Below are 23,937 nucleotides of genomic sequence, written 5' to 3'. Positions count from 1 at the left end.
GATGTGGGTTCACAGCAACAGCTTCCAAATGCAAACACCACATGTAGAATCAACTCCAGACCTTTAACATGCTTCATTTATGACAAAATTATTTAAGGAAAAGCCCATACATGTGAATAAAACAGCTTTTTATTCAACTGTCCAATTACTTTTGGTCCCTTGAAAAAGGGGGGCGCTTCATATTAAAGAGCTGTAATTCCTAAATCCTTCAGCTAATCTGGATGTGAATACACTCTAAATAAAGCTGAGAGTGTGCACTTTAAGACAATATCTATTATAAAACTGTAACTCGAAAACATATTGATACACAGCTAAAATAACAAAAAATCTGCATCGGAAAAAAGACCAAAAAATGGTCAGTAATCATGAATAACGGAAATGTTATAAAATTGAAATATTTTATATAATACCATTCTGGCATATATAAATATTATAATAAAGTACGTAACAAATTATTTTTGCCTCACGGTAATGACTAAATGCTAAATGCTCCCTCATTTGTAAGTAGCCAAATGAATAAATATAAATGTAATAATTGTAATGACAATTTAGCCCTAGAAGTTCACCACAAGTTTCCCACCTGTTAGGAGACCTGTCAAGCCGTGTGTCGATGGCTGGTGAAGGTCTATCTGGTTCATACTCCAAGCCAGAAGAAGACAAAGGAGGACTAAGACATGGTGAACACTGGACGGAGCGAGAACGTGGCCTCTGGCTGCCATCATCTAAAGAGTGAGAAGAAAATGTTGTCGTTTTTGTGCCAGTTTCTGGCGATAATCAGATCTGCATTTCATAAATTCGCATTAACATGTTGTAGCGAGGAAGGCGGGACGAGAGCCGTGGGGCAGGAAGGCGGGGCCGGTGGCGTGAGTGATAATGAGTATCAGCTGTACGTGCACCGGTCCCGCATGCCTCACGGGGAGCTAGGGAGCATAAGAGGACGAGCGACGGGACTGCCGACGAGAGAGAGGACCGGGCCCGGAAGTTAAGTTTGTTTATGTTCGTGTGGCCGGCAGTCGACCGTGAGGTGGCTGCCGGCCTTTTATTTGCTGAATTATTGTTTGTTTATTTTGTATTAAAGTTTGTTAAATGTTCGCCGGTTCCCGCCTCCTTCCTTCCCTACATTGAGCTTTGTTACAGCTGGATTACATGATCATGCTCCTCGCAAATTTAGTTAAATAAACTTCATTTAAAAAGATGGTGAAATACATGAACTCGATGTTGGTTTTGTCCGATAATTGATCTAAGATTTGTGTGTCAATGTTTATGACACCTGAAGTAGAGTATGTCTACAGCATGGAGTAATGCTGTGAGAGCAAATAAAAGATGTTTTTACCGTCATCGAGCTGAAGACTGTCACAGAGAGAGCTGCACTCAGATTTAGCCAGTTCATCTGTGGAGGAGGAATAAAATATATTTTGTCAAGAACATACACGTTAATTGATACAATAACACACAATCAAGAGTGCTGTTATATCACATATCATCACGGCTATGATTCAGCTATATGTCAAACATTAGTACTGAAAATCTTAAATGCCACTTGGAACAAAACTGTTGTAGAAGTAAAAATAAATATATAATACACGCAGCAAACATTTTACAGCACTATATTTATACTGAAGGACTGGTGAAACAATTCACTGAGAGATTATGTTAGGATTTACTCTGGTTGTGGTTACTGCCAGTAAACTCTTATAATGTTTCATGTAACTGCCGTTGAGTCCAGAGCTGTGGTTTGGCGGTTTTCTGTGACGTCCTTCAAAGGCAATATTTACACTGAGGATTCTGTTTAAGCAACATGTCAAGGACCAATGAAATATATCACTTAAATGTACTGTAAGTTGCTTTGGATAGAAGCATCTACCAAATATAAATTTATCTTCTGCACCTGCTATGAGCAAGGAGGCTCTTTGTGTTGGTTTCTGTCCTTTCTTCAGTCTGTACTGGTTCATTTCATCTTCAATCTCCTGCAGTTTCTGCATGGCATCCAGACAGTTCCTCCTCCTCTTCTTCCTCGCTAATTTAGAGATGTCAGGCTCAGCGGCCAGCTTCTTGGCCGCCTCAACGATTTTCTGCTGCAGCGCAAAGCGGCTCTCCAGATTTCTGAGATATGGATCCTGGGATTAAAGATTATCAGTCATGAGTTTCAGTATTCCGAAACCCTAAAATGGTTTGATGAGCACAGTATTTTTCTGCTATTAAAACAAGAAACTGTAGCGAGAAATATTGAAGGCCTTTTCCCTTTTTTCAAACAACCAATAATCACTTTGTAACAGCAGGCATGAATTATGGTTTTCTACTTGCTTTCTAAAATTGGCTAAACTTTGCAAAACATTATGGTAAGGATACTACTGCGCATTACGGTAATAACACAGTCATGCATTATGGTAATGATACAATTTTACGCTAGATGTTCACTGTGCGCTTCACAGCTGTCAGGAGACCTGTCATGCTATGTGTCAAGGTAATCAAGTATTTTAGGAAGGGATTTTCTCATTTTAAGAACATCTTTATTAGACAACTGAGAGTGAAAGATATACATTTTTGGTCCTTTTTCAGAAGGACTGCACAATTGATATGTGCATCTGCCAGGGCTCTGAACTGGTTCAAGGAACAAAAAACGATAACGGAAATGAACGCAATTTTAGCCGGAACATAAACAAAAACAAAAAACAAAATCAAGTTTAATCGTTCTGAACAGAAAAGCTTATTTGTAATTGCATTTAACCGGTTAGTAACATTATTTTATTATTCAGTTTAATATCAACCAATCTAACTATCCGATCGCAAAAAGACCAGGTATAAATGCCCTCCGAAACACTTTTGAGACAGATTTAAATCCTGTCTGTCAAACCACTTCAGGAGGTGGTTTAGGACGCATTCCAGACGGAACTGAACAAGTATAAATGCATCTTGTCAGCGCTTTACTCCTCCTATAGCGCATCTCAGCTCAAGTTCGTTGTTTTAACTATATATACACAATGATCACGCTCACAATGAGAGAAACGCGGTCACGACACTCAGCAGAGATGAACAGATGATAGCATAAATAAAGCTAATAGCATAGCTACTGCAAGGGAATTTTGGTGCTTGAAATCAGTTTATAATTTTCATAAACTTACAGCTCGTGATTGCTTTTTATCAGTAGACACCACAGGAGTGCATCACTTCGGCACGTAGGAGAAAACGGTGTGACGTGCATTTTCCTGTGTTCTTTTAGACGTGACATGTAAATTGCAGATTGAAGAATGAATTCATACTGTATAATGTTTTTGCATATTGCGCGGGAATAGAATATATGATTAATATTCGTTTAGCTTATGAGGCCAAGTGTAAATGGAACAGTTTTAAAAGACTTAAAGCTATCCGATCAGAGTCTAAGTGACCAGGTGTACAAAGGCCCTGTATTATGTCCTTCGTTTATGTTCACACAATAATGTGAAAATGAACGTGAACGCACTTTGAAATGGCCGTGCTCTGATGGCAAATTATTACGCAAGACATCTGTGTAAACGTCAACCCCACAACACACTTCGTTTTAAACAAAGGAGCATCAACCAAATGTACGGAGGTCTGTTTAATAGCTTTACTGTAAGTTAAAACATGTTTCAAAACGTGAAGTTTAAACACAAAGTAAAAATGTGTATTTTTAGGCTTTGTATTTGTACAATACATAGGTTAAACCAGTGGTTCTCAAACTTTTTTGTTATAAGGCCCCCTTTGTGTAGAGTGCATTGCTTTGCGGCCCCCCAAATAAAGACTTATAATCTTAAACTTAAAATTTTAATCAAACCAAGAAAATATTCAGTTAAACAATGCTAAAACATAAATTCTTTTGGTTGGTGGCGTTGTTTTTCTGATGTTTTATTGCGCAAAAGTTATGATAAATATCCATATTTCTAAAATGCCACAAAATCTGTGGCCGCCCGGAACAATCTTGGGGCCCCCCAGGAGGCCATGGTCCCCAGTTTGAGAACCACTGGGTTAAACTAAAAGAACGTTATTAACCGGTATTTTTTGTAAGTAAAGTGTTCACAAGAACAGAAACGTTAAAATACTGATTCTGCTCCGAGTGGAATGAATGATTTTTTCGTTTTTAAGCCCTGTGGCATCTGCTAAGCATTTCACACTAGATTCATCCTCAAACATTGTTTGTTACAGGGTAAACCATCACTTTGGGTTTGTCCTCAATAAAAACGTGTAGTTGAAACCACCAATCAATGAGTTGATAGACCACCTGATAAAATTGAATGACAGCTAAAATCTTATTTAAAATGAAATGCAAACCCTTTAAAATCAATCAGTCAAAATGTTTACAAACATAAGCTAAAAATTGCATGGTGGCATTTGATCAGGTCAGGACAGTCTCATACTGATAAAACCAAACCTCCAGTGTCTAATATATTATTCAGACCTTTTCTTGGCGACATTGTTGTTTGTGGGAATGTCTAACACTAACCTCATTATATGGAAAAAGGTCATCCAGCTTGAAGGCCGTCCCAACTCTCTTCCGAACACGAGGAGGCGTCTCGCCCTTGCTGACAGGATACTCTTTTGGGAGTTTTCCAGTGAGCTCCTAATAAAACAGATCATTAAAATGTTTCTTTATACATTTTGCCACATTATTTAAAGTGAAGCATCATTTGGAGGAAGGCACTAATAGAGAAGAAATAATTACATTGTACAGTAAATTATTTTTTTCTTATTGAAAACATTCTTATGGCAGTCGTGTTAGGTTATTTAATGATACTTTATTAATTCAGCTAATTCACTCATTTTACTGCCTTTATATTAAAGGGGTCATATGACAGGGCTAAAACGAATATTATGGTTTGTTTTAGATGTAATTCAATGTGTATACACGATTTAAGGTTCAACATACCGTGCATGTTTGTATCTCCTCTTTGCCCCGCCTCTCTGAAACGCGCAGATCTTTTACAAAGCTCATCGCTCTGAAAAGCGAGGTGTGCTATGATTGGCCAGTTAACCAGTGCGTAGTGATTGGTGGAATACTGCAAGCGTGTGACGGAATTGTAACGCCTCTTACCATATTTGGAACATCAGGTTCCTCTTCAATTGTACTGACAGCAATTTTACGTGTCTAATACATACATGGGCAACTTATAACACACCAAAGACACAGAAAAACACGTATTCGCGCCATATGACCCCTTTAAACTATTTTGGACCACAGAATCCTGACCAATCCCAATCAAGTATTCCAGAGAGCCATGTGATAAAATTCAATATTCACTTAATATGTATAGTATATTCTACAGTATTTACTAGACAGTGTGTTTTACAAATTGTAAAAACTATTTATTTAAGCACTTACAGCCTCTCGCAGGCATATTTCCTTCAGCGCCGTGAGCTTTTGGCTGAGCTCATCCTGGATTTCTCTCTCTTTCTTTCTCAGCTCCACGAGCTTCTCTTTTTTCTGGTCGTCGTTCATTTCGGAGTCAGCCGACCCTATGAAGTAATGAAAATGAGATCCCAGTGTGGGTGTGTAATAACGCTGAATAAAATGACAGGTTATAAAAGAAAATATCATGTTTGCTCAGAGAATAAAGAGGCATAAGAAACAAGTCAGAAATAAAGAAGTCATTTCAGCTCCTCAATTATCTGATAAATAATTCAACAGAGATCTGTCGATGTGTGTCGACACATTTCGAAATAACGTCTTCCTGGAGCAGTTCAGAGCAGCCATCAAACACAAACTCTCCTGAGGGCAAAAGAAGATCTGATGTATACCTGTTGAAACCAGACTTCCGTTACTCGCCATGATGAGCTGATTCTTCACTCCTGCACTCAGTTTGTTCATCTTTGACGTTCCGTTCTCGGTCAAGTCAGCTGCGATATCTCCTAAACTTCGGGCTGTGATGATTTTTGCCTGAGCAGACAAATTTTAATGTTACTCTAATCAGGCGCGTAGCTACGGGTGGACCTGGGCCCACGACACCTGTCAGTCAGGCCCATCCAGTCAGCTGCCTCGCAGGGAAGCCTAATAAGTGAATTCTGTTGCAATTATCACAAAACTTGACCTATAAAAATAAATTGTATTGTTTCTTGTTTGCCATATAGCCTAATCAAATCTACACTGTAAAAAAAATCCGTAAAAAAACCCTGGACATTTTCTGTAAACTGGAAAAACAGAAATATACCTAAAAATATAGATATTTTCTGTCAAATTATAGGATACAAATGAAATAGTTTTCCCCATTTTTCTTGTAAATGTGTTGTCTTATTCTGTAATTTTATAGTTTTTGACCGTATTTCACAAATAAACTGTAAAAAAAGAAATTTTGTAAAAAAAAGGAAATTTTCTGGCAGCTGGGACGCCGCTGGGGCGCCAGAAATAAACTGTAAAATAACAGGTTTTCCCAGTAAAAATAAAAAACGTATTTAAAAAAAAACATAAAAATCTGCAAAAAAAACAGTAAAATTTTGGTTTTGACATTTTATGTGGAAAATCTATCTGTATTAGTTTCTATTAGTTGGAGCCCACCTACATTGTGATTCCTGGCTACGCCACTGACTCTAAAGGTTCAATGGGTTTCTCAAATATGTTTCATTAAAAACATTTCATTTCACAAAATTCTTAATACATATTGGTGAATTTGATAAGAAATGTTTGAGTTAATAGTGAACTCTCTGACTATTGACAGGATACCTAAACGGATTTATGATCTAAAATGACGAATTGTTTACAAAAACCAGGAGCCTGTATTAATAACATTAATAGGGTCCAGTTCATGTTGAAAAAAATTAAATGAATAAAAAATGGAATTAAAAAATGTAAATCCGGCCACTGTCTTTTAAAACAAACAAACAAAAAAAGTCAATCTTATTTGTGATTTTGTTTGTTATACTATGTTTCATCATTTTTTTTACTTTTTTATACAACTAAGATATTAAAATTCCTTGATAAAAGACAGTGATATTTATTAAACACACACCCACCAGCGTGTTTTTGCACACTCTGCAGTGATTTAACCAGACAATGAGAGTTGATGGGTGTGGAATGAGTAAGAATAAGAAAGGTTCATTATTCAGAAATGATTATAATGTCGACAACGTTCATTTTAATTTAGTTGAATCCCTTACTGTGTAGTGTATTTATTTCACTGAACTACACCAATGAAAAACTAATGTTGTTATATTTAATACGAACTGTGTTTTTTGTGACTTACTTTGCTCTGTTTTCTGTTCAGGTAGAACTGATGTTGACTGATGGCCATGACCCAGATGGTTTTGATCAGTGAGTGACTGGCATACCATGTGTGGATCACCAGTCCCGTCTGGCCAAAAGTGCGTTTAGTCACTGTCCTCCTGCACACACACAAATAGGCTTCATGTCACACTATTTAAGATGTAAATAATGTCGTCAACACAACCATTACGACACACCTACAGCATTTATTCTTGATTACATTGTCTTAAGTCATTCAAGCCATGACATAACACAAATGATGTATTGGTGAAACGTTCAAATTAGGTGGCTTTGCAACTCTGCACAGTCTCAAACAACTTCATCAAGTGCATCGGATGCTTTTAACCGCTGTTGAAAAACTTTCTATGTATGCTGGACATTTCTGCTTTCTATCAGTTCCGGCACATCAGTTAAAGATCCCGTCTATGAAATTTAGCGGCATCTAGCGGTGAGGTTGCACATTGCAACCAACGGTTCACTCCACTCCTCCCCTTCGATGCACTACGGTGGCCGAGAGAGGACTAAGATGTCAAGGTTTCACTTCTTTGCCGAAGGAGATAACGTATTACCGAAACACGTTCTGTAGAGCAGTTTATCAGTTTAGGGCTACTGTAGAAACAATATGGCGAAGTCCATGCAAGGGGACCCACGGTGTATATGTAGATAGAAATAGCTCATTCTAAGGTAATATAAGCATAATGCTTCATTATATAAGGTCTTTATACACCTCTGAACACATGGTTTATTTAATTTATATTGCATTTCTGTCAATACATCGTCCAAAAAACTACACACTGGACCTTTAAAAAAATCTTAGAAAAAACAGGCTCAAATGGGCACATGTAAATTTGTTTAGGTCACTAAAGCTCCATTCTGTAACTATATTTAGGTAAAAATATAACAAAAATCAGTTATTAAGTACTGAAAAACTGTGGCCAAACTGTGGTCTTCCCTTACCCCAGGGGTTCCCAAACCTTTAAGCCCGCGACCCCAAAAATAACAGTGCCGGTGACTCGAGACCCCCACTATCCTCGGAGGTGGGTGAATTATCAAAATATTGCGCACAACTGCACTTATTAGGTCTATCCAAACTATTACTACAGATGGTCAAATTTAATCAAACTGATTCGAGTGCTGATGGATGTGCCTCTTTTCGATGGCCCTTCTGACTGCAGCGCTTCTCCGCTGGCCTCCCTGCATTGTCTTTGGTCGATATTAACCAACGTTTCATTTCGACAAATAAAAATATCCTAAACTTAAAGCATGGAAAAATAATCTGCGTGCACATACAGTATACACGCGACTGAGGTAGGCTATGAAAACATGACGAAACTAAAGTAAGTTTCTAATTAATATCGATCATCTTATTTTGACTCGATCATTAATTGTAGATGGACATCAGAATTTGTTTGAGCAAAGCAGTGAAATGGAAGCAGAAAGGAGATGAGTTTGAAGGAGATGAGTTTGAAAGTTTGTTTATCCAGAAGCAAGACTGGATAAACAAACTAATGTACATCCCCAGCCAGTCAGGTCTCAGACATTAGAGAGAAATGTCTCAAGAAAACCTTTGTCAAGTCTAAAATTGCATTGTTGCTTAGAAAACATTTGTGTTCTGTTCTTTCAGAAATGAAATTAATATTTAATTTACTAACTCTAGTTTAGGACATTACATAAAAAGTTGGCAGTACCTATGGCTGAGATAACTATGTGCTGTGAAACCATAAAATATAGTTTTTTATGATAAAAATGTTCTTTATATTAGTTGGAGCCATAAAACGACTGGTCTCTTGAAATTGTCATTGTAAATTCTTGAAAAGATGTAATTATTCCTTGTTATCATTGTGTAATGAATGCAGATGTGCAAGAAAAATGTCTCTGTGCTTTCATTAATTCCATACAGTGCATGCAAACATGTTAATAAAGTTTATGTTAAGTATGTTGAAGATACTTAAATATTGTTAAATCCATAAATGTTTACCTTCCCCAGTATTGTTGCACTGTAAGAATGGTGGTTTAAGCAAGGGACGTTTGTATAGTGCATTGTGTTGCATACGTCTTGCAAACCACAGGTTTTTATTTACGGCGCCCTTGTTACACGTTACATGTATTTACTATAAATTGTGCATAATTAAATGTAACTAACCCTGAACCCAACCCTATAGTGAGTACATGTAGTTAATTTTTATTATTCAGTACTTAAATGTCTAATTACACTGTAACACGGGCACTGTAAAATAAAGTGTAAACAAAAAAGGTGATAGAAAATGTAATGGCGGCCTGTGCCCCAGTAGAGCTTCAGGTCTAGCAACGCCCCTGCTTTTAAAGATCATTCAAAATACTGTAATCTTAATTTAAAAAATGAATTCATCAAACTTTTAAATGCAAGTTCAAAATTACGAACATATTACTTTTGATATGCGCAAAATCTTCCATATTAACAAAGTTACTAAAAAACAGACATGAATTCCACTTAGCTTATAGCTTGCCACACCTATCACATAGTAACTATGCGGTGCAATTTAAAGGATTGTTTTCACTGCACTATACAGTACACGATAATTACACACACGTATCCGAGATCAGTGTCAAACAGCTCAGCGTCTCACCTGTGAGGATCATTGACCTCCACAGCAAACTTCTTCTCCCTGAAGTACAAGTTCTCCAACTGCTTCCACTGAAAGAGCTAATGAAAGAAAAGAAGAAAACACATATCAGTCCGTTCCACAGTGTTCTGTCAGTCATCATCTGATGTTCTCGGACTACACCTCACTGAATCATCTCACTGACTCTTCAACTCAACCAGGTGTGCCAACCAAAATGACAATTCCTATTTTTTCAAATAAAATTTTTTGCAGCGTTTATTGTAAATAGCGCATCAATGTGGGTCGTTCTGTTTTTAAAACTCATGTGTCCTCATAATCTTCAGTTAAAATCTGAAAATGCACTTGCGTCCTGTAGTGACTATCCATCTTAAATGATGTATGTTAGACGGTTTGGGCGGAGCCTCCGTTAACTCCTCCCCTTCAACTCTCAGTCTGCTGCCGTTTTTGTACATTCAATCAAATCGCAAAGACGAAAGCCACGGCCATTATTTTTTTCGGTAACACTTTATTTTACGGTGCCCTTGTTAGGCATGTTACATGTATTTACTACAGTATTTACTATTAATTATGCATAACTTCATGTAACTAGACCTAAACCAGACCCTAATCCCAACCCTATAGTAAGTACATGTAGTTATTTTTTTTATTCTATTCAGTACTTAAATGTGTAATTACACTGTAACACGGGCACTAAAATAAAGTGTAACCTTTATTTCTTATTCAAAATTCCATTTCACTCAGAAATGTTTCAAAATACAGAAGTAAAAACGATCGCAACTTCCAGTTCATGGGGACTTTAAAGAATGTAAAAATCAGCTAAAGTTAAAGCCCATTCATATCAATGATGATAACAATAACTATAACGATTTTTTTTCTAATTCAAGAAAATCGTTCTTGATTTAGGAGAATTGCAATAATGCTACAGTTAAAAACTATTGTTGGATTTAGAGCATTTTTCCAGCTGATAAACAATAAAATTGACAGCCAATCAAAATCCATTAGAATTTAAAGGGCTAACACACTTAAAATGTAAACTGTACTTAGAAGAATTTAAATTATATTCTAACATTTATTTTCCATTCATAACAGTTTATAAGGACTACGTCCGTCAATCGACTGATTTACATGCAACAACATAATTTCTGATTTACTCCATAGAAATCATATATGAATAGCTGCTAAAGTGCTCATATTTCTAAAAATTACAACACACATTTTCTCCTCCAACCGTAAACGTAGCGTTTCAGCAAAAACCTGCATGTTACCATATACATTCTCAAGTTTTAACTTTGGAAACCTCCTGTGTGAAATTGAATTACGTTGCTCTTAAAGCTTCTTACCGTTAGTTGAGGAGGTTAAATCCTGTTGTTAATCAAATCCTGAGGAACATAATGTTATCGTCTACTCGCTGTTTCTGACTTGTCTCTTCAGGTTTCTACAAAGCTTCAGGCACACAGTATTGGCCCAGCCTCGCTGCTTATGACCTCACTCGAATACCAATGCAACTCCTCACAGGTCTTAAGCATCTCCCTCCCTTCTGTGTTTCTTTAAGGTTTAGGAAAGCACGCATGTGAAACCACAAGGAAGCCCAGGGTGGGTCCCTTTCACTTACTGTCACTGTTCCACCTGTCCTGACCAAGCGGGACGAACATATCTGCATAGATTCCTGAATGATTAGTTTAACTGAGATTATTAGTTGATTATATGATTTGTGTTTAATTAAGGTAATTATAAATGTTAGATTTGTTACATAAAATAGGTGCCGGCACACATGATGCAGGCTTGCATCTGGCCTTCAACATTTTCCAATTTTATTTCCAATATTAATCATTTACGAAATATGCTTTATTTATTTACTCTACACGTATTTGTTTATTTGGTCACACTTTATTTTAAGGTCCAGTTCTCGGTTTTAGTAAACTATTAACTACGACTTTTGCTTAGTTAACTCTTCATTTGTTGCTTATTTGCTTATTAATAGTTAGTAAGGTAGTTGTTAGGTTTAGGTATTGGGTAGGATCAGGGATGTAGAATATGGTCATGCAGAATATGTGCTTTATAAGTGCTTATAAACAGCCAATATGCTAATAATAGGCATGCTAATAAGCAACTAGTTAATAGTGAGAATTGGTCCTTATACTAAAGTGTTACCGTTTATTTATTGCCATTTTTTATAACATTTCATTTTTTACATTTATTTTTTATTCAAATTCAAGCGTTCAGGCTGACAGCATATTTGTGTTTTGTTTGTTTGTGTTGTCGTTGTGCAGCAGCGTCAGGTGTCAGGTCGGCTCTGGGCGGGCCTTGATGAGTCATGAGATCGCTGTGTACAGTAGCCGCGTGTTTCATAACAGATCTCATATTGCTGTTGCGTAACACTTCACCCAAACATCCTGTACAGACAGCACTCGCTGAATATAGCATCTCGGTTCTATATCACTGTGATCTATAGTGTCTGGATAAAGATGCACTGTATATGTCACACTATATTCCTCTTCCTGCTAATGAACTGAAGTGCAAATGAAGAAAGCAAGATCCGACACAAGCCACCTGAGGATACTGAGCTCTATGATGCAATGACTGAAGATTCTGGTTAGATGGCAAATATTTGTAGAGTGCCCAGAGATGAAAACTACAACACACCTTTCGAGGCTTCACTTTGTCTTGATGGTCATATTGCCCTATGCCTTTATAGCTGATGCCCAGCCACCACGGAATGCCTTGCTTATCCTAGAATACAAGAAAGTGTTCATTTTAGGTTTAGTGCTATAATGAAAAATATAAGAGTTAGTCCGTACAGTGTATATTATTATAAAACAAATAGCTCTGATTGGTTAATACAGCCTTTCAATAGCGCTACAGAATGTTACTCAATGGATTGCTTAAAACAGCATTCTTAACATTTTTTTTAATAAGAAAATATCAGTTGTTGAACAAGTATTTAAAATTCCAGTGTTGTACACCGTCTCCTTACTTTATCCTGATTCGCAATGGTAAGCTTATAATAATTATTTATAGGTTGAGCTCTTGGGTCAGGTTTTGCGGGTAGTATCACTTGTTTTTCAACACACGTAATAAGTAGGTACATTTTATTTTTTCGAACAGAGATGGCGATAGAGGCAAAAGTTGCATATTGCAGCTTTAATAAAATAGCATTTTGAAGTCTCCACTAGGGTTGCATGATGTACCGTATATCTATTGGGGCATTGCAATGCTTCAAAAGCTTCAAAATACTGGTGATTTTTTAAACTGTAGTATCGTACTACTGTAAATAATGTTGCATATGCGCATGAACATTTATTTGAACAACTTACGTTAGCAAAAGCATCACCTTTGAAGGACCCAAAATGCGGTTTCATCCGTAAATGAATCCGTGCTTTGAACGATTTGGATGAGTCAAAGTTTCAGTTAGCCATTCATTACGACACACACCTCGTATTGCTGTATCGATGAAATGTCGCACACTGAATTATTGTACTTTCACATTTACGTAGTAAAATTCCTAACACTAGTTTTTGATTTTACTAACACTAGTGTTTTTGAAGTGTACCACGGTATTTACTACAGTTTTTCAAATGACTGGTTAATACTATTGTAGAGTACATTAAATAAAAAAGTAAAATAAAGATTTTACTATAGACGATTTCAGCGGCAACAAACGGCCCAAACGTAACATCTGGTAGACCTCTGCAAAGAATCTATGTTGAGTAGTTTTAATTTCATTAAATACGATTAAGATACAATAAAATATTACTAGAAAGTAATTTGAATATAAATGAAGTATAAAAGAAATTGTTATAACCAAAGACAGCCCAAGAGTCACATACGGGCCAGCGTGTGCGTCCGATGAAACCGTCTATATTTCTGTTTCTGGAAAACAAAAAAAACTCTCTCTAACACTATACCTGCCATTGAGCGAATGATGGTCCATATGTGACATAAAAAACGAAAGATTAAAATAACAACAAAACTGCACCTAACAAGCCACGTCTGGGTCCTTTTACTTATTTTTGCATCATGTAGATGCTAAGATGTCAGAAATCATGCACTGTTGATAGTTTTTACCTTTACTTCATAGTAATGCACTCCATACGTAGGCACGGACTCCACGAGGGTCAAATACCTAAAACAAAGGCACTGATCAATGCTTGCCTCACATTGATATTTGACAGCTTCTTAATGTTCTTTAAGTACACAGCATTAAAGGATTTAAGCAGCCAATCATAAATCATGTCTTTCCCTCTGGCCCGCCCCCCTGAGACGAATGATTGTTTTTCTGATACTCACTGCACAATGGCCTGGCCTCTGGAGAGCCCTTTCAACAGCTTGTAGTTCTCAATAACACGCTCCTCGCTGCAAAAGAGAAAGCTGATGAAATCTGCAGGGCCGGAGATATATTCCCTCACCTCCCCTCCTCCCACCCCAGCCCAATCTCAGCGTGTCAGCATAAAGACACGAGAACACAGATCATAAACCATAAAGCTCTCATCAAGAGCTGTAAATGCAGCTTCAGCACCGCTCATTCATCTGCTGTACATTTACATTTCATGCTGGTCTGTGAAGCTTTCTTCAATGACAGATCTGACTGGAGAACATCAGTTAAAAACTTTGGATGTATCAGAGGTTCTTGTTCACACAAAGAATGATAAATATAAAGTTTACTAAAACATTAACTGTATAATCCAGGTTATCATAAATAATTGTTGAACTCTTCCTAAATACATAAATACGACTTTTGTATTGCTTAAAAGTGAATCTGAACCTTCTTTTCAGTTTTTGATGTCTGAAAAAAAATACAGAGCATCTTTTCTATTGTTTCACCTGTTTTCTCCAGTTTTCAATAATTGCAAATAAATGCAAACAGAAACTGTATTTTTATTTGAAATGTGGGAGAAATATTGTTAGGAGTTCACAGAATGAAACAAAACTTATAATTTTACCTAAACACATGCTTATAAATAGTTCATTCAGAAAAACTGAAAACAGTTTTGAAATGGTCTATTATTCTTTCCGTGGCCGAATATACTGTATCTAACTGTATGGTGTTTATACTGTTCATGTATCCTATTATACTGTCGTACTGTATTGGCGCTTTTCACTGCATAGTACTGCATGGTACGGCGCGGTACAGCTCACTTTTGGGGGTTTTTCCACTGGGTACGGAACCTAGTACCTGATACTTTTTTAGTACCACCTCAGTTGAGGTACAGATACCAAAATGTGACGTGTTTACACACAGATCACCGATTGGGTGGAGAGAATCATTACCAGCTTCATTGGATTTGCGACACATGAATACGCATTTTAATACGTAATATTGGCATTTCGTTATATGCTTTGTGACAGTAATATAGAGATTGAGACCCTTAACGCAATGCAACTCTGTCCACAGAACTAGAAAACACATGACAAGGAGGACAGAATCATGACACTTTCTGGTATTTTAGCAGTATTTTGTTTTGCTGCCATCCGTCATCGATATGCTCCATTACTCCTGTGTTGTGCGTGTGTTTGTCGCGTTCACAATGATGCTACGGCAGTAGAGGCGGCGCAACCATGACGATAAGTTTATCATCCCCACCCACTTTGATGCGCTACTAAACTGCTGTGGAAAAGCAAAGTGAGCCGAAGTGAAATGAGCTGTACCGAGCCGAGTCGTACTAAACCTGACGGTACCATGCAGTGAAAAGGCACCATATATCAGTTCACTCCTATGGTTTCGCTCTCATTTGTAATTCTTTATTGATCTTAAGCTTTTATCCAAAGTGATTTACAGTACACTTATTGCTCCCCTGCTGACCAAACAGCTTAAACCAGTCAAGGGCCTTTGCTGACCAACAGGCTGGTTTCCACTGATAAAGCTTAGTTGTGGGGTAATTGTTCAAGGAGGATTTGATCAGATGATCAGGCCGGGGGACAAACTAAATAAACCAATTGAATATCAGCTGGAAGACCAGCTATACCTCAAATAAAAAAGGGAAAACAACAACAACAAAAAATGTGCTTGTCACTTTCTCACATGACTTTACTACTGTAGTAAATCACCTACGGCCTTCCTTTTGTGTCAATGCGTGTGTTTTTGATTCCAATTGCTGTGTTTAAGTGTGTACTTTACCAGTATGCTAGTGATGGATGCTCTTGCAGTACTTTAGTGGGCAGTGCTGGAAGTTTCTTCAGGTCCGCCCTGGTGTTTTCATCACTAAAATCCAAACAAATATACTTTCATATGCAGTACGTTTTCATCAATGTTTGGAGCTACATTACCACATATAATGCATTGGATAATAATAAGACAACTTTTTACACAAACGCTAAGAATGCCCGAAAGAATGAATTAAGCAGTTGTTTAAAATGATACGTTTATTAACATTAGTAAATGCATTAGCTAAAGGCTGGAATACACTTCACGACTTTTAAAATCTGAACAGACATCACACACTTGCAGTCTTTTTGAAAGTTTGCAGAGAAAAACAGGGCATTACACACTACGTAATAAAATCTCCAGACTAGCGCAGACTTTCTGCAACAAGTCAAGACTGAAAATCTGGGCAAAAGTCTTATAGTATTCCAGCCTTTACATGAACTAACAATGAGCAATATAGTTTTCCAGCATTTATTAATCCTTGTTAATGTTGGTTAATGTCAATACAATTATTCATAGGGCTGGGTAAAAAATATACGATTTAAAAAATATCCTCGATTTTAATCGATCTTCAATTTAAAGACAAATCGATTCTTAATGCACGTGCCTAAGAGAATAGTATCTGAATTTCGCCAATCGTCCCTAAGGTGCCATTATTCGAGTTGAATTTTGAAATCTGTTTTATTTCTTAAACATGTTTCAATTTGTTCATGAATTTCAAGTTGTTCATGATAATAATAATAAAATAATAATTCGTTACATTTATATAGCGCTTTTCTGGGAACGCAAAGCGCTTGATTTCACTGTTGCACATTTACAATGTTTTTATTTTTTACTCAAAGTAAAAAGGAATTCCAAACATAACTGTGTGGGTTCTACTATTAATGTGAAGGTGTATTTCATTAATTTAGCCGAGTAGGAGAGTTTCAGTTACCAGCATATATCTATTTAAATATGGAAATACTGATAACAAATCGATATTTAACTGAAATCGAATCGAAACCATATAAATAAGAATCGAATCCAATTGACAAATTGGTCTCAAAATCCAGCCCAAATTATTCATTTTATGCACATTTACTAATGTTAACACAACTTTTAATTAAAATGAAGTATTAGAATTAAGATTATAAATGCTATAGAAATATAATTTGTTGTATGTTCATGTTAGCTAATGCATTAGCCAATGTTAACAAATACAACCTTACCCCTTGTTTACACCACACGCATCTGTCTCTCGGGATCATCACCAAGCAATCAAGCCACGCACATAGCAACCATTTACAGCAACCTAGCAACCGATCCCGTAGACTCCCATTATAAAAGGCCCAGATGCTAGTCATGCTAGTAACATGTTAGTTATCTTGTTAACAACATGCTTATCATGCTTGAAAACGTGCTAACATCATGTTTAATCATGGTAATTTGATGTTAAAACTTGATGTTAGCGTCCGAGTTTTGCCACGGCAAGCACCACTAACATTTTCTTCAGAAAATATACCTATCTAGTTTTGACATAAAACTGTGCGGCTTGGACGCGGCGTCATCAAAAATAGACTAGGTGAGTATCTTTAGCGAGGCGGCGTGGAGAGCCGCTTCTAGGATGCTTCAGTAACATGCTGTTGCACATTAACAAAAGCATTGACGAGTGGCCGCGATCAGCTCCGATTGCCGCGTCAGAGCCGTAATGCGCCGCACATGCGTGCAGTGTAAATGAGGGGTTACTGTAAAGTGTTACTGCTATATTGTATTCTTAAACCACAGGTTTGCAAAATTAGTGTTTTAAAATTGTATCCTTACCTTGTATAGTCTCCTTTAGATTCCTGTCAGATGAAATTTATTAGTATGCGCAGACGTAACACTGACTTGTAGTGTAAATGTTTTGATAAATCTGACAGTTTTACCTGCAATGCATGAGCAGCTAATTTGAAAACCAGCTCACTGTCCACCTCTATATCACCCTGTGGACGAATAAAAAATATGAATGACTATTATGTGCTATGGATGTTCTTTATGACTTTAAAACCATTTATTATTATGACAGACATAAACAGTCGGGTTTCACAATCACTCTGTGACAGACAAGTGATATTCCTGCCATGAACAAACAATACTCACATCCTTAATGTTCAAACAATGGGCCCTATTTTAACGATCTAAGCGCATGGTCTAAAGCGCACAACGCAAGTGCACTTAGGGCGTGTACGAATCCACTTTTGCTAGTTTAACAACGGGAAATATAGTTGGCACGCCAGGCGCATGGTCTAAAAGTATTGTCCCTATTCTCTTAATGAGCAATGGATGTGTTTTGGGCAAAACATGAAGTAAACCAATAAGAATCTCATTTTTCATTCCCTTTAAGAGCCAGTTGTGCTTGCACCCTGGCAGATTCGCTATTTAAAGGGCAGAATTTGCCAGAGCGGAAACGCAAGGTTAAAGCGCGCGAGCAGATCATCTACAGGACAAAACAGACTTTTTATCATTATGTACACAATAATAATCTTTTACATCGTAATCTATTTTTTGTAAATATTTGGCATGTTTGTGTGCTGCTGCGCGACCTTCTATGTGTAATAAGCAGAGTGTATGCACGCTGTGCACCCGCCTATAGGCGCATGTGACTAATGCGCTCTTTAAATAAAAATATATATATTGCGCCATTGACTTTAGACCAGGTTTTAGTTGGTCAATATCGCAGTCTATTTCAGCTGCCTCAAAATAGCAACGCGCCAACAATGTGCCTGAACACACCTCGTTTTCAGATCAGCACGCCCGTGGACGCACAAATGGGCACAAATGCATTTGCTATTTAAACAACGTGGTGCAGGACATGAAAATTAAAACTGCGTCAGGATTGAAAGTTTTGAAACTAGCAAAAAACCTTTGCGTCACGCCTGGCGCCGCATTGTGCCGAGTGTATGATAGGGCCCAATATGTTTAGAGTTATTTGTTTAAAAAAATGTTTGATTTGTACCACTTAAATCTGCAATCCGTAACTTTTGCCTCTTAATCATCATTTGTGCATTTGGCAGACACTTTTATTCAAAGCAACGTAAATTCAAGCTGATGCCATGTACGCATGTATTGACTTGTCATGGTTCTGCCCCATCTTATCTTGCTTTTCTTGATCGTGTGGCAGAGCCATGGCAGAACCTCTTGTTTCATGTGGAGGGAGGTAATTTTGGCCCTTATGGCTCGCCATACTCTCTCTGCCCTCTTGTTTCCTCCTTAGTGCTCGTTATTAGTTCATACCCCACACCTGTTCTCTGTCCTGTGCTGGTTCATTGTGTGTGCCATATGTGGTGAGTTCCTGTCTTGTCAGTGTAGTTGAGTTATTTTGTATTTAATTCAAGTGTTGTCTTAGTCTGGTTAGGTGTAGTTAGTCCTTGTCCCTGATGTCATGTTTTATACCCTTGTGTTTTGTTGAGTTACCCCCACGTGGGTCTTTGTTTTGTATTTTTGTAGTTATAATTAAAGTCTGTCTTGTTAACCCCTTACCCGCTGTCTGCACTTGGGTCCTCTGTCTGTGTCTCACCTCCCTGTCCATGACATTGACTACATTTCAACCCACATAAAGACAAACATTACTATATACTGGTGTTCATAAAATGAAAGTTGCATTTCAGGTGTTTTCTTCTGTATAGTGACGTATATCTGAGTAAAACTGCTTCAGGAATGAGGAAATCTAATTTGTAAACACTTTTTAGTTTAGATCCCAGTTTTACGGAATGAGCTATGAGCCAAAAAATCATTATGTTGCTGGCAATAGTGAACATCTCACTGTATTCTCTGAATCACAAGGCAAATATTTGCTCACATTCTCTCTCTATCCCTGGGAAGCAACAGCATTTCTGGCATGGAGAGATATTAGGCGTCTGAGGTCTGTCACTTTGTAATTGTTTACAGAGGCATAAAATGAGACAATGAATCACTTTGGAGGGCAGAGAGACTGTACTTACATTATAAACGGCAGATTTGGCATTCAAGAAAAACAACTCCACTGTTGTGGGATCCTTCAGGAGTGAAATGCTTTCAATATAAAACCTAAAAATAAGAGAGCACTTTCAGTTCATGATGATTCACTCATTAATAATAAACAGAGCTTGTCATTTCAAAAGAGCATTTATCCACTAAATCCCATCCTCAAAACTACAATCTGAAACAAGGTGCTTATTTAAAGCAGCACCACAGTGAACTATGATTCAGTCGAGGAATGTGAAAGGGCTGAACTCTGTGGTTAATGTGGTCATGTGGCATTAGACATCATGAGGTGGAGATCACATACCTCACGAGGAACTGAAGAGCAATGGGCCCTGATTTCTTGGAGAAGTCATGTTCCAGCACTTTGCGGTCCAGCTGCAACCATTTGCACTGACCACTGCAAGAGGAAAGTTCATCTGACTGAGATGTGCAATCCAACATTCTGATCCGACTCAGTTAAAGCCCTGCCATTTAACACTTATAGAAGAAATCAGCAGTAAGACTATAAAATATCTTTCTGCCCAGCCCTCTTTAAAATGTATTCTGGGCTTATTGTAAAATTCCGGGTACATCTCATGAACGTGGTATATATTTTTAATATATTGTCATCAATAAATACGGCTGTTGAACGACTAATGACATCCAGAATAAAAGTTTGTATTTACAAAATATATAATGTAATATATACATATATAATATATAATTATTTAGTATTTATAAACACATAGACATACATGTATATATTTAAGAAAAATACAATACATCAAAATTAATACATTTTTATATATCATTTAAATCATTGGTTCTCAAACTTTTCAAAACATTTCATAAAATACCCCCTGGATCCATCTTGGGTCCACGGCCCCCAGTTTGAAAACCACCGATTTAAAATATATATTACTATAAATATATACAAGTCAAAATATATATATACATGTATGTGTATGTGTTTATAAATACAAAATAAATATGCACAGTAAACAGACATATATTATGTAAACACAAACTTTTATTCTGGATGCGATTAATCGTAATCAATCACTTAACAGCCTTAAAGCATTATGGCAAATTTCCTAGCTTAGTTATCCCTAATAACACCAATACATGTCACATAAACTATGGGATTTAGTTGCAAGAAAAAGTTGAAATAATTTATTGCAAATTAAGCAATAATTTAAGCAATTTATTGAAAATTGCTTTAAATATAAAATTTATTTCACAGTCTTTCCTTAAATTAAATTAGTTAAATTAGAGATATATTTGTGAGGAATAATGTACATCCAGCCAGCTGTTATTGTTATAGCGAATAAAGCAAACTATCCAAATAAACATCACAATGCTATTGCCCTTAACTCAGGCTTGACATGACCTTTTTTAAACATGCAACAGTTGTCCAGATGAATTAAAAGTTTAAAAGTACTTACATGTCGTCTAAATAGGTGAAGCCAAAATATTCCTTTTCTTTAAGGTTAAAATGGGATGATACCAAATCCAAAAGTTCACGAGATAACAGCTTTGGCTGCGAGAGAGAATCCACCAATCAATATCACGCATGAGACTAATCAAGGTCTGTTATATTTGTATTGACATTGAGCAAGCATCAGAAGTGAGACATTCATCGAGAAACTGTACCTGAACCAACAGCTCCAACTTCCTGTCGTCCAGGAGCTGCACCTGGCAAAGTCGGCCCTCTGTCATCTATGGACACAATGACGAGATCAGAAGAATCATTAATGAACTGCAGGGCTAAACCTAATGCTGGATTCACATGTCAGAGTCAAAATTCACGTTTTGTGCAATACTCTTTCGATATGTACACACTCAAGTGTTCAAGTAAACAGATCCAAAGGTTTCACTTCCACATGATGAATCACGACTCTCAGCAACAACAGTGCAGAAAGAATCTGTCAGATCAATGTATTCAAAACACTCAGATGTTCATACCTTCAGCCTTTATTTGGTAACGTTTAAAAAAATGTATAGCTAACAGTACCATAACTAGACCCCAATGCATATTCACATTAAAGGTCAATTGCGAACTGACTATTAACCTCTGCGGTTACAGTCTTGCATGTAAGTTAGTGTAAGTGTTGTATTTTTACTGTACATTCAATATTTTAGTATTAATAAATTGTTTCTTTTGTTTCGGTGTCTCCCTAAACAATCCTTGAAGAACAATGAGAAATATTTGACCTAGCAGAAAATCCCTTGAGATCTTTAATGCACATGTGCCACCACAAGACATGCACAAATGCATTATTGAGGAACACAAACGTGGTACACAGCACAAAAGATAAACTTATTTTGGAAACACTAAAATGATGTTAGAAGTTAGTACAATTTTAAACAGATTTCTTAACCAGTAGAATGTCAAATAACCACAAAAATGTTGCAAAGTTATGTGTGGCTAAACACACAATTGCTTTGTTTTTCCGCTTGACTCACAACTACGTGTTATAAACAGACCAATACTAAAATTGTCTCTTTACAAGTTTACATGTGATTCTGGGAAAAGTCCAGGCAATATGAGCAAGTCTTTGGTCAAATGTTATAGAATACAAAAATAAATACTTTTAATAAAAGATTCATTCATTATTATGGCTCTGAAAACATAATTCCTTGCAGGCTGAGCTAAGGGAGAGTTACAACGTAATTTAGAAATCCTTTCATATTGTGACCAATATTTTGGGAGAATTTTAAAGGCCCTTTTTCAGGTCTATAATTTTCTAAAGCATGAGCTGTATTCCGAGAAAAACTTATCCTTGTGTGTAACAAAACAATGAATAGAGTTCATAGTAAATCATCATTTCTAAAAGCCTGAAATCACCAGTGAAACAAAATCTAATTAAACTTGGAAAGAAACTGATTTTTTTATTTACCCTATTTTTAAATGTTTTAAAGTACTAAGTTTTCATTATATTTGTAATTAATACAAATATTAACTTAATTAATAAATATTATTAATTCTTTTATTTTTGAGTTTTCATTATATTTGTTAATTAACATAAATATTAACTTAATAAATAAATAAATGCATATTTATATAACTAATGACATTGACCATGTTAACTAACGTGTAAAGCTTAATTTCTTTCTCTAGATTTTCTTGATTTTCTTGAAAAACAAACGATGCTCTTTAAGACAATCTCAAATCAGCCTGTATAAATCATCCGGTTTTAAACTTTGAAATAGTTTTTGTACAAAACTGCTTTTTTTGCTCATCACTAATAGTTGTAACGACAAAGTAACAGTATGTAGAGAATAATACGAATTTGGACAGCATAGCTCAGGTTTGAGTCTAATTTTATTTTGAAATCTGTCTTTTGATTGCAGAACTTGGTATCTTGACAAATCTGAAAATCTCACAAATCAAACCTAGCTATAATCTTCAAACTAAGCCACTAAAATCACAGCCTCATTTACAGTCTCAGCATGGCACGAACAACAACAAAGAACCTTAAAGAACGTCAAAGTCCAAATCATTTTGTAACCCTCGACCCCATTCAAAAGACCTCCTGTACCTGATAGACTTCCCCCAGGTAGAAGCAGGTTTGTAGGCACTGTTGGCATGACCTCATCCTTTGCAGGTAACACCTCCTGATAATCCACAGTACGATCTGCCATATGAAACAGCCGCTCCGCACCAGCAGAGTTTCCACCCCGCACGCTAAGCCCCAAGCCATGGCCGCACCGCCGCCGGCTGGTACCCAGGTCGCCCCCGCCTTACGTAACCGGGCCTAGTTAGAGTCCAACCCTAGACAGACCATTCTTTCACCACGTCTTAATCTTTGCTCCCTGGCGCGAGATCGACAAGTAGGTGACATGCGTTTTGACTAAATTCCCCACATGCGTGGAGACTCGGCTCTGAATTTGCAGTGAGAAGAAGGGAAAGGGAGTTTTTGAGAGTCTGTGCACTGAGGTTAGAGTCGTAGACTCTGGGAGGGCAGCCAGGCAGCTGAGGTTAGCGGGACTCCTCTGCCAGCCACGGTTTTAGCTCCTAC

The 23,937-nt window shown here is 37.0% G+C and overlaps 1 protein-coding gene across 1 annotated transcript in view; it reads right to left on the bottom strand.

The window, feature by feature from the left end:
- frmd4bb (FERM domain containing 4Bb) overlaps positions 1-23,634 on the bottom strand; it is a 30,633-nt gene extending 6,999 nt beyond the window's left edge. The window contains 19 exon segments of the mRNA XM_057363080.1: positions 581-722; positions 1,334-1,390; positions 1,889-2,117; positions 4,460-4,576; positions 5,336-5,469; positions 5,752-5,890; positions 7,191-7,329; positions 9,817-9,893; positions 12,457-12,543; positions 13,879-13,936; positions 14,101-14,166; positions 15,929-16,012; positions 17,756-17,778; positions 17,860-17,916; positions 19,915-19,999; positions 20,241-20,333; positions 21,361-21,455; positions 21,569-21,634; positions 23,458-23,634. Of these exon segments, the coding sequence (XP_057219063.1) occupies positions 581-722; positions 1,334-1,390; positions 1,889-2,117; positions 4,460-4,576; positions 5,336-5,469; positions 5,752-5,890; positions 7,191-7,329; positions 9,817-9,893; positions 12,457-12,543; positions 13,879-13,936; positions 14,101-14,166; positions 15,929-16,012; positions 17,756-17,778; positions 17,860-17,916; positions 19,915-19,999; positions 20,241-20,333; positions 21,361-21,455; positions 21,569-21,634; positions 23,458-23,619 (1,910 nt within the window). The 5' untranslated portion in view covers positions 23,620-23,634.
- Positions 23,635-23,937: the final 303 nt, after the last annotated feature.

The sequence above is a fragment of the Triplophysa rosa genome, linkage group LG21, assembly GCF_024868665.1.
Source record: "Triplophysa rosa linkage group LG21, Trosa_1v2, whole genome shotgun sequence".
Classification (NCBI taxonomy): Eukaryota; Metazoa; Chordata; class Actinopteri; order Cypriniformes; family Nemacheilidae; genus Triplophysa; species Triplophysa rosa.
This window is presented reverse-complemented; position numbering and strand designations above follow the sequence as displayed.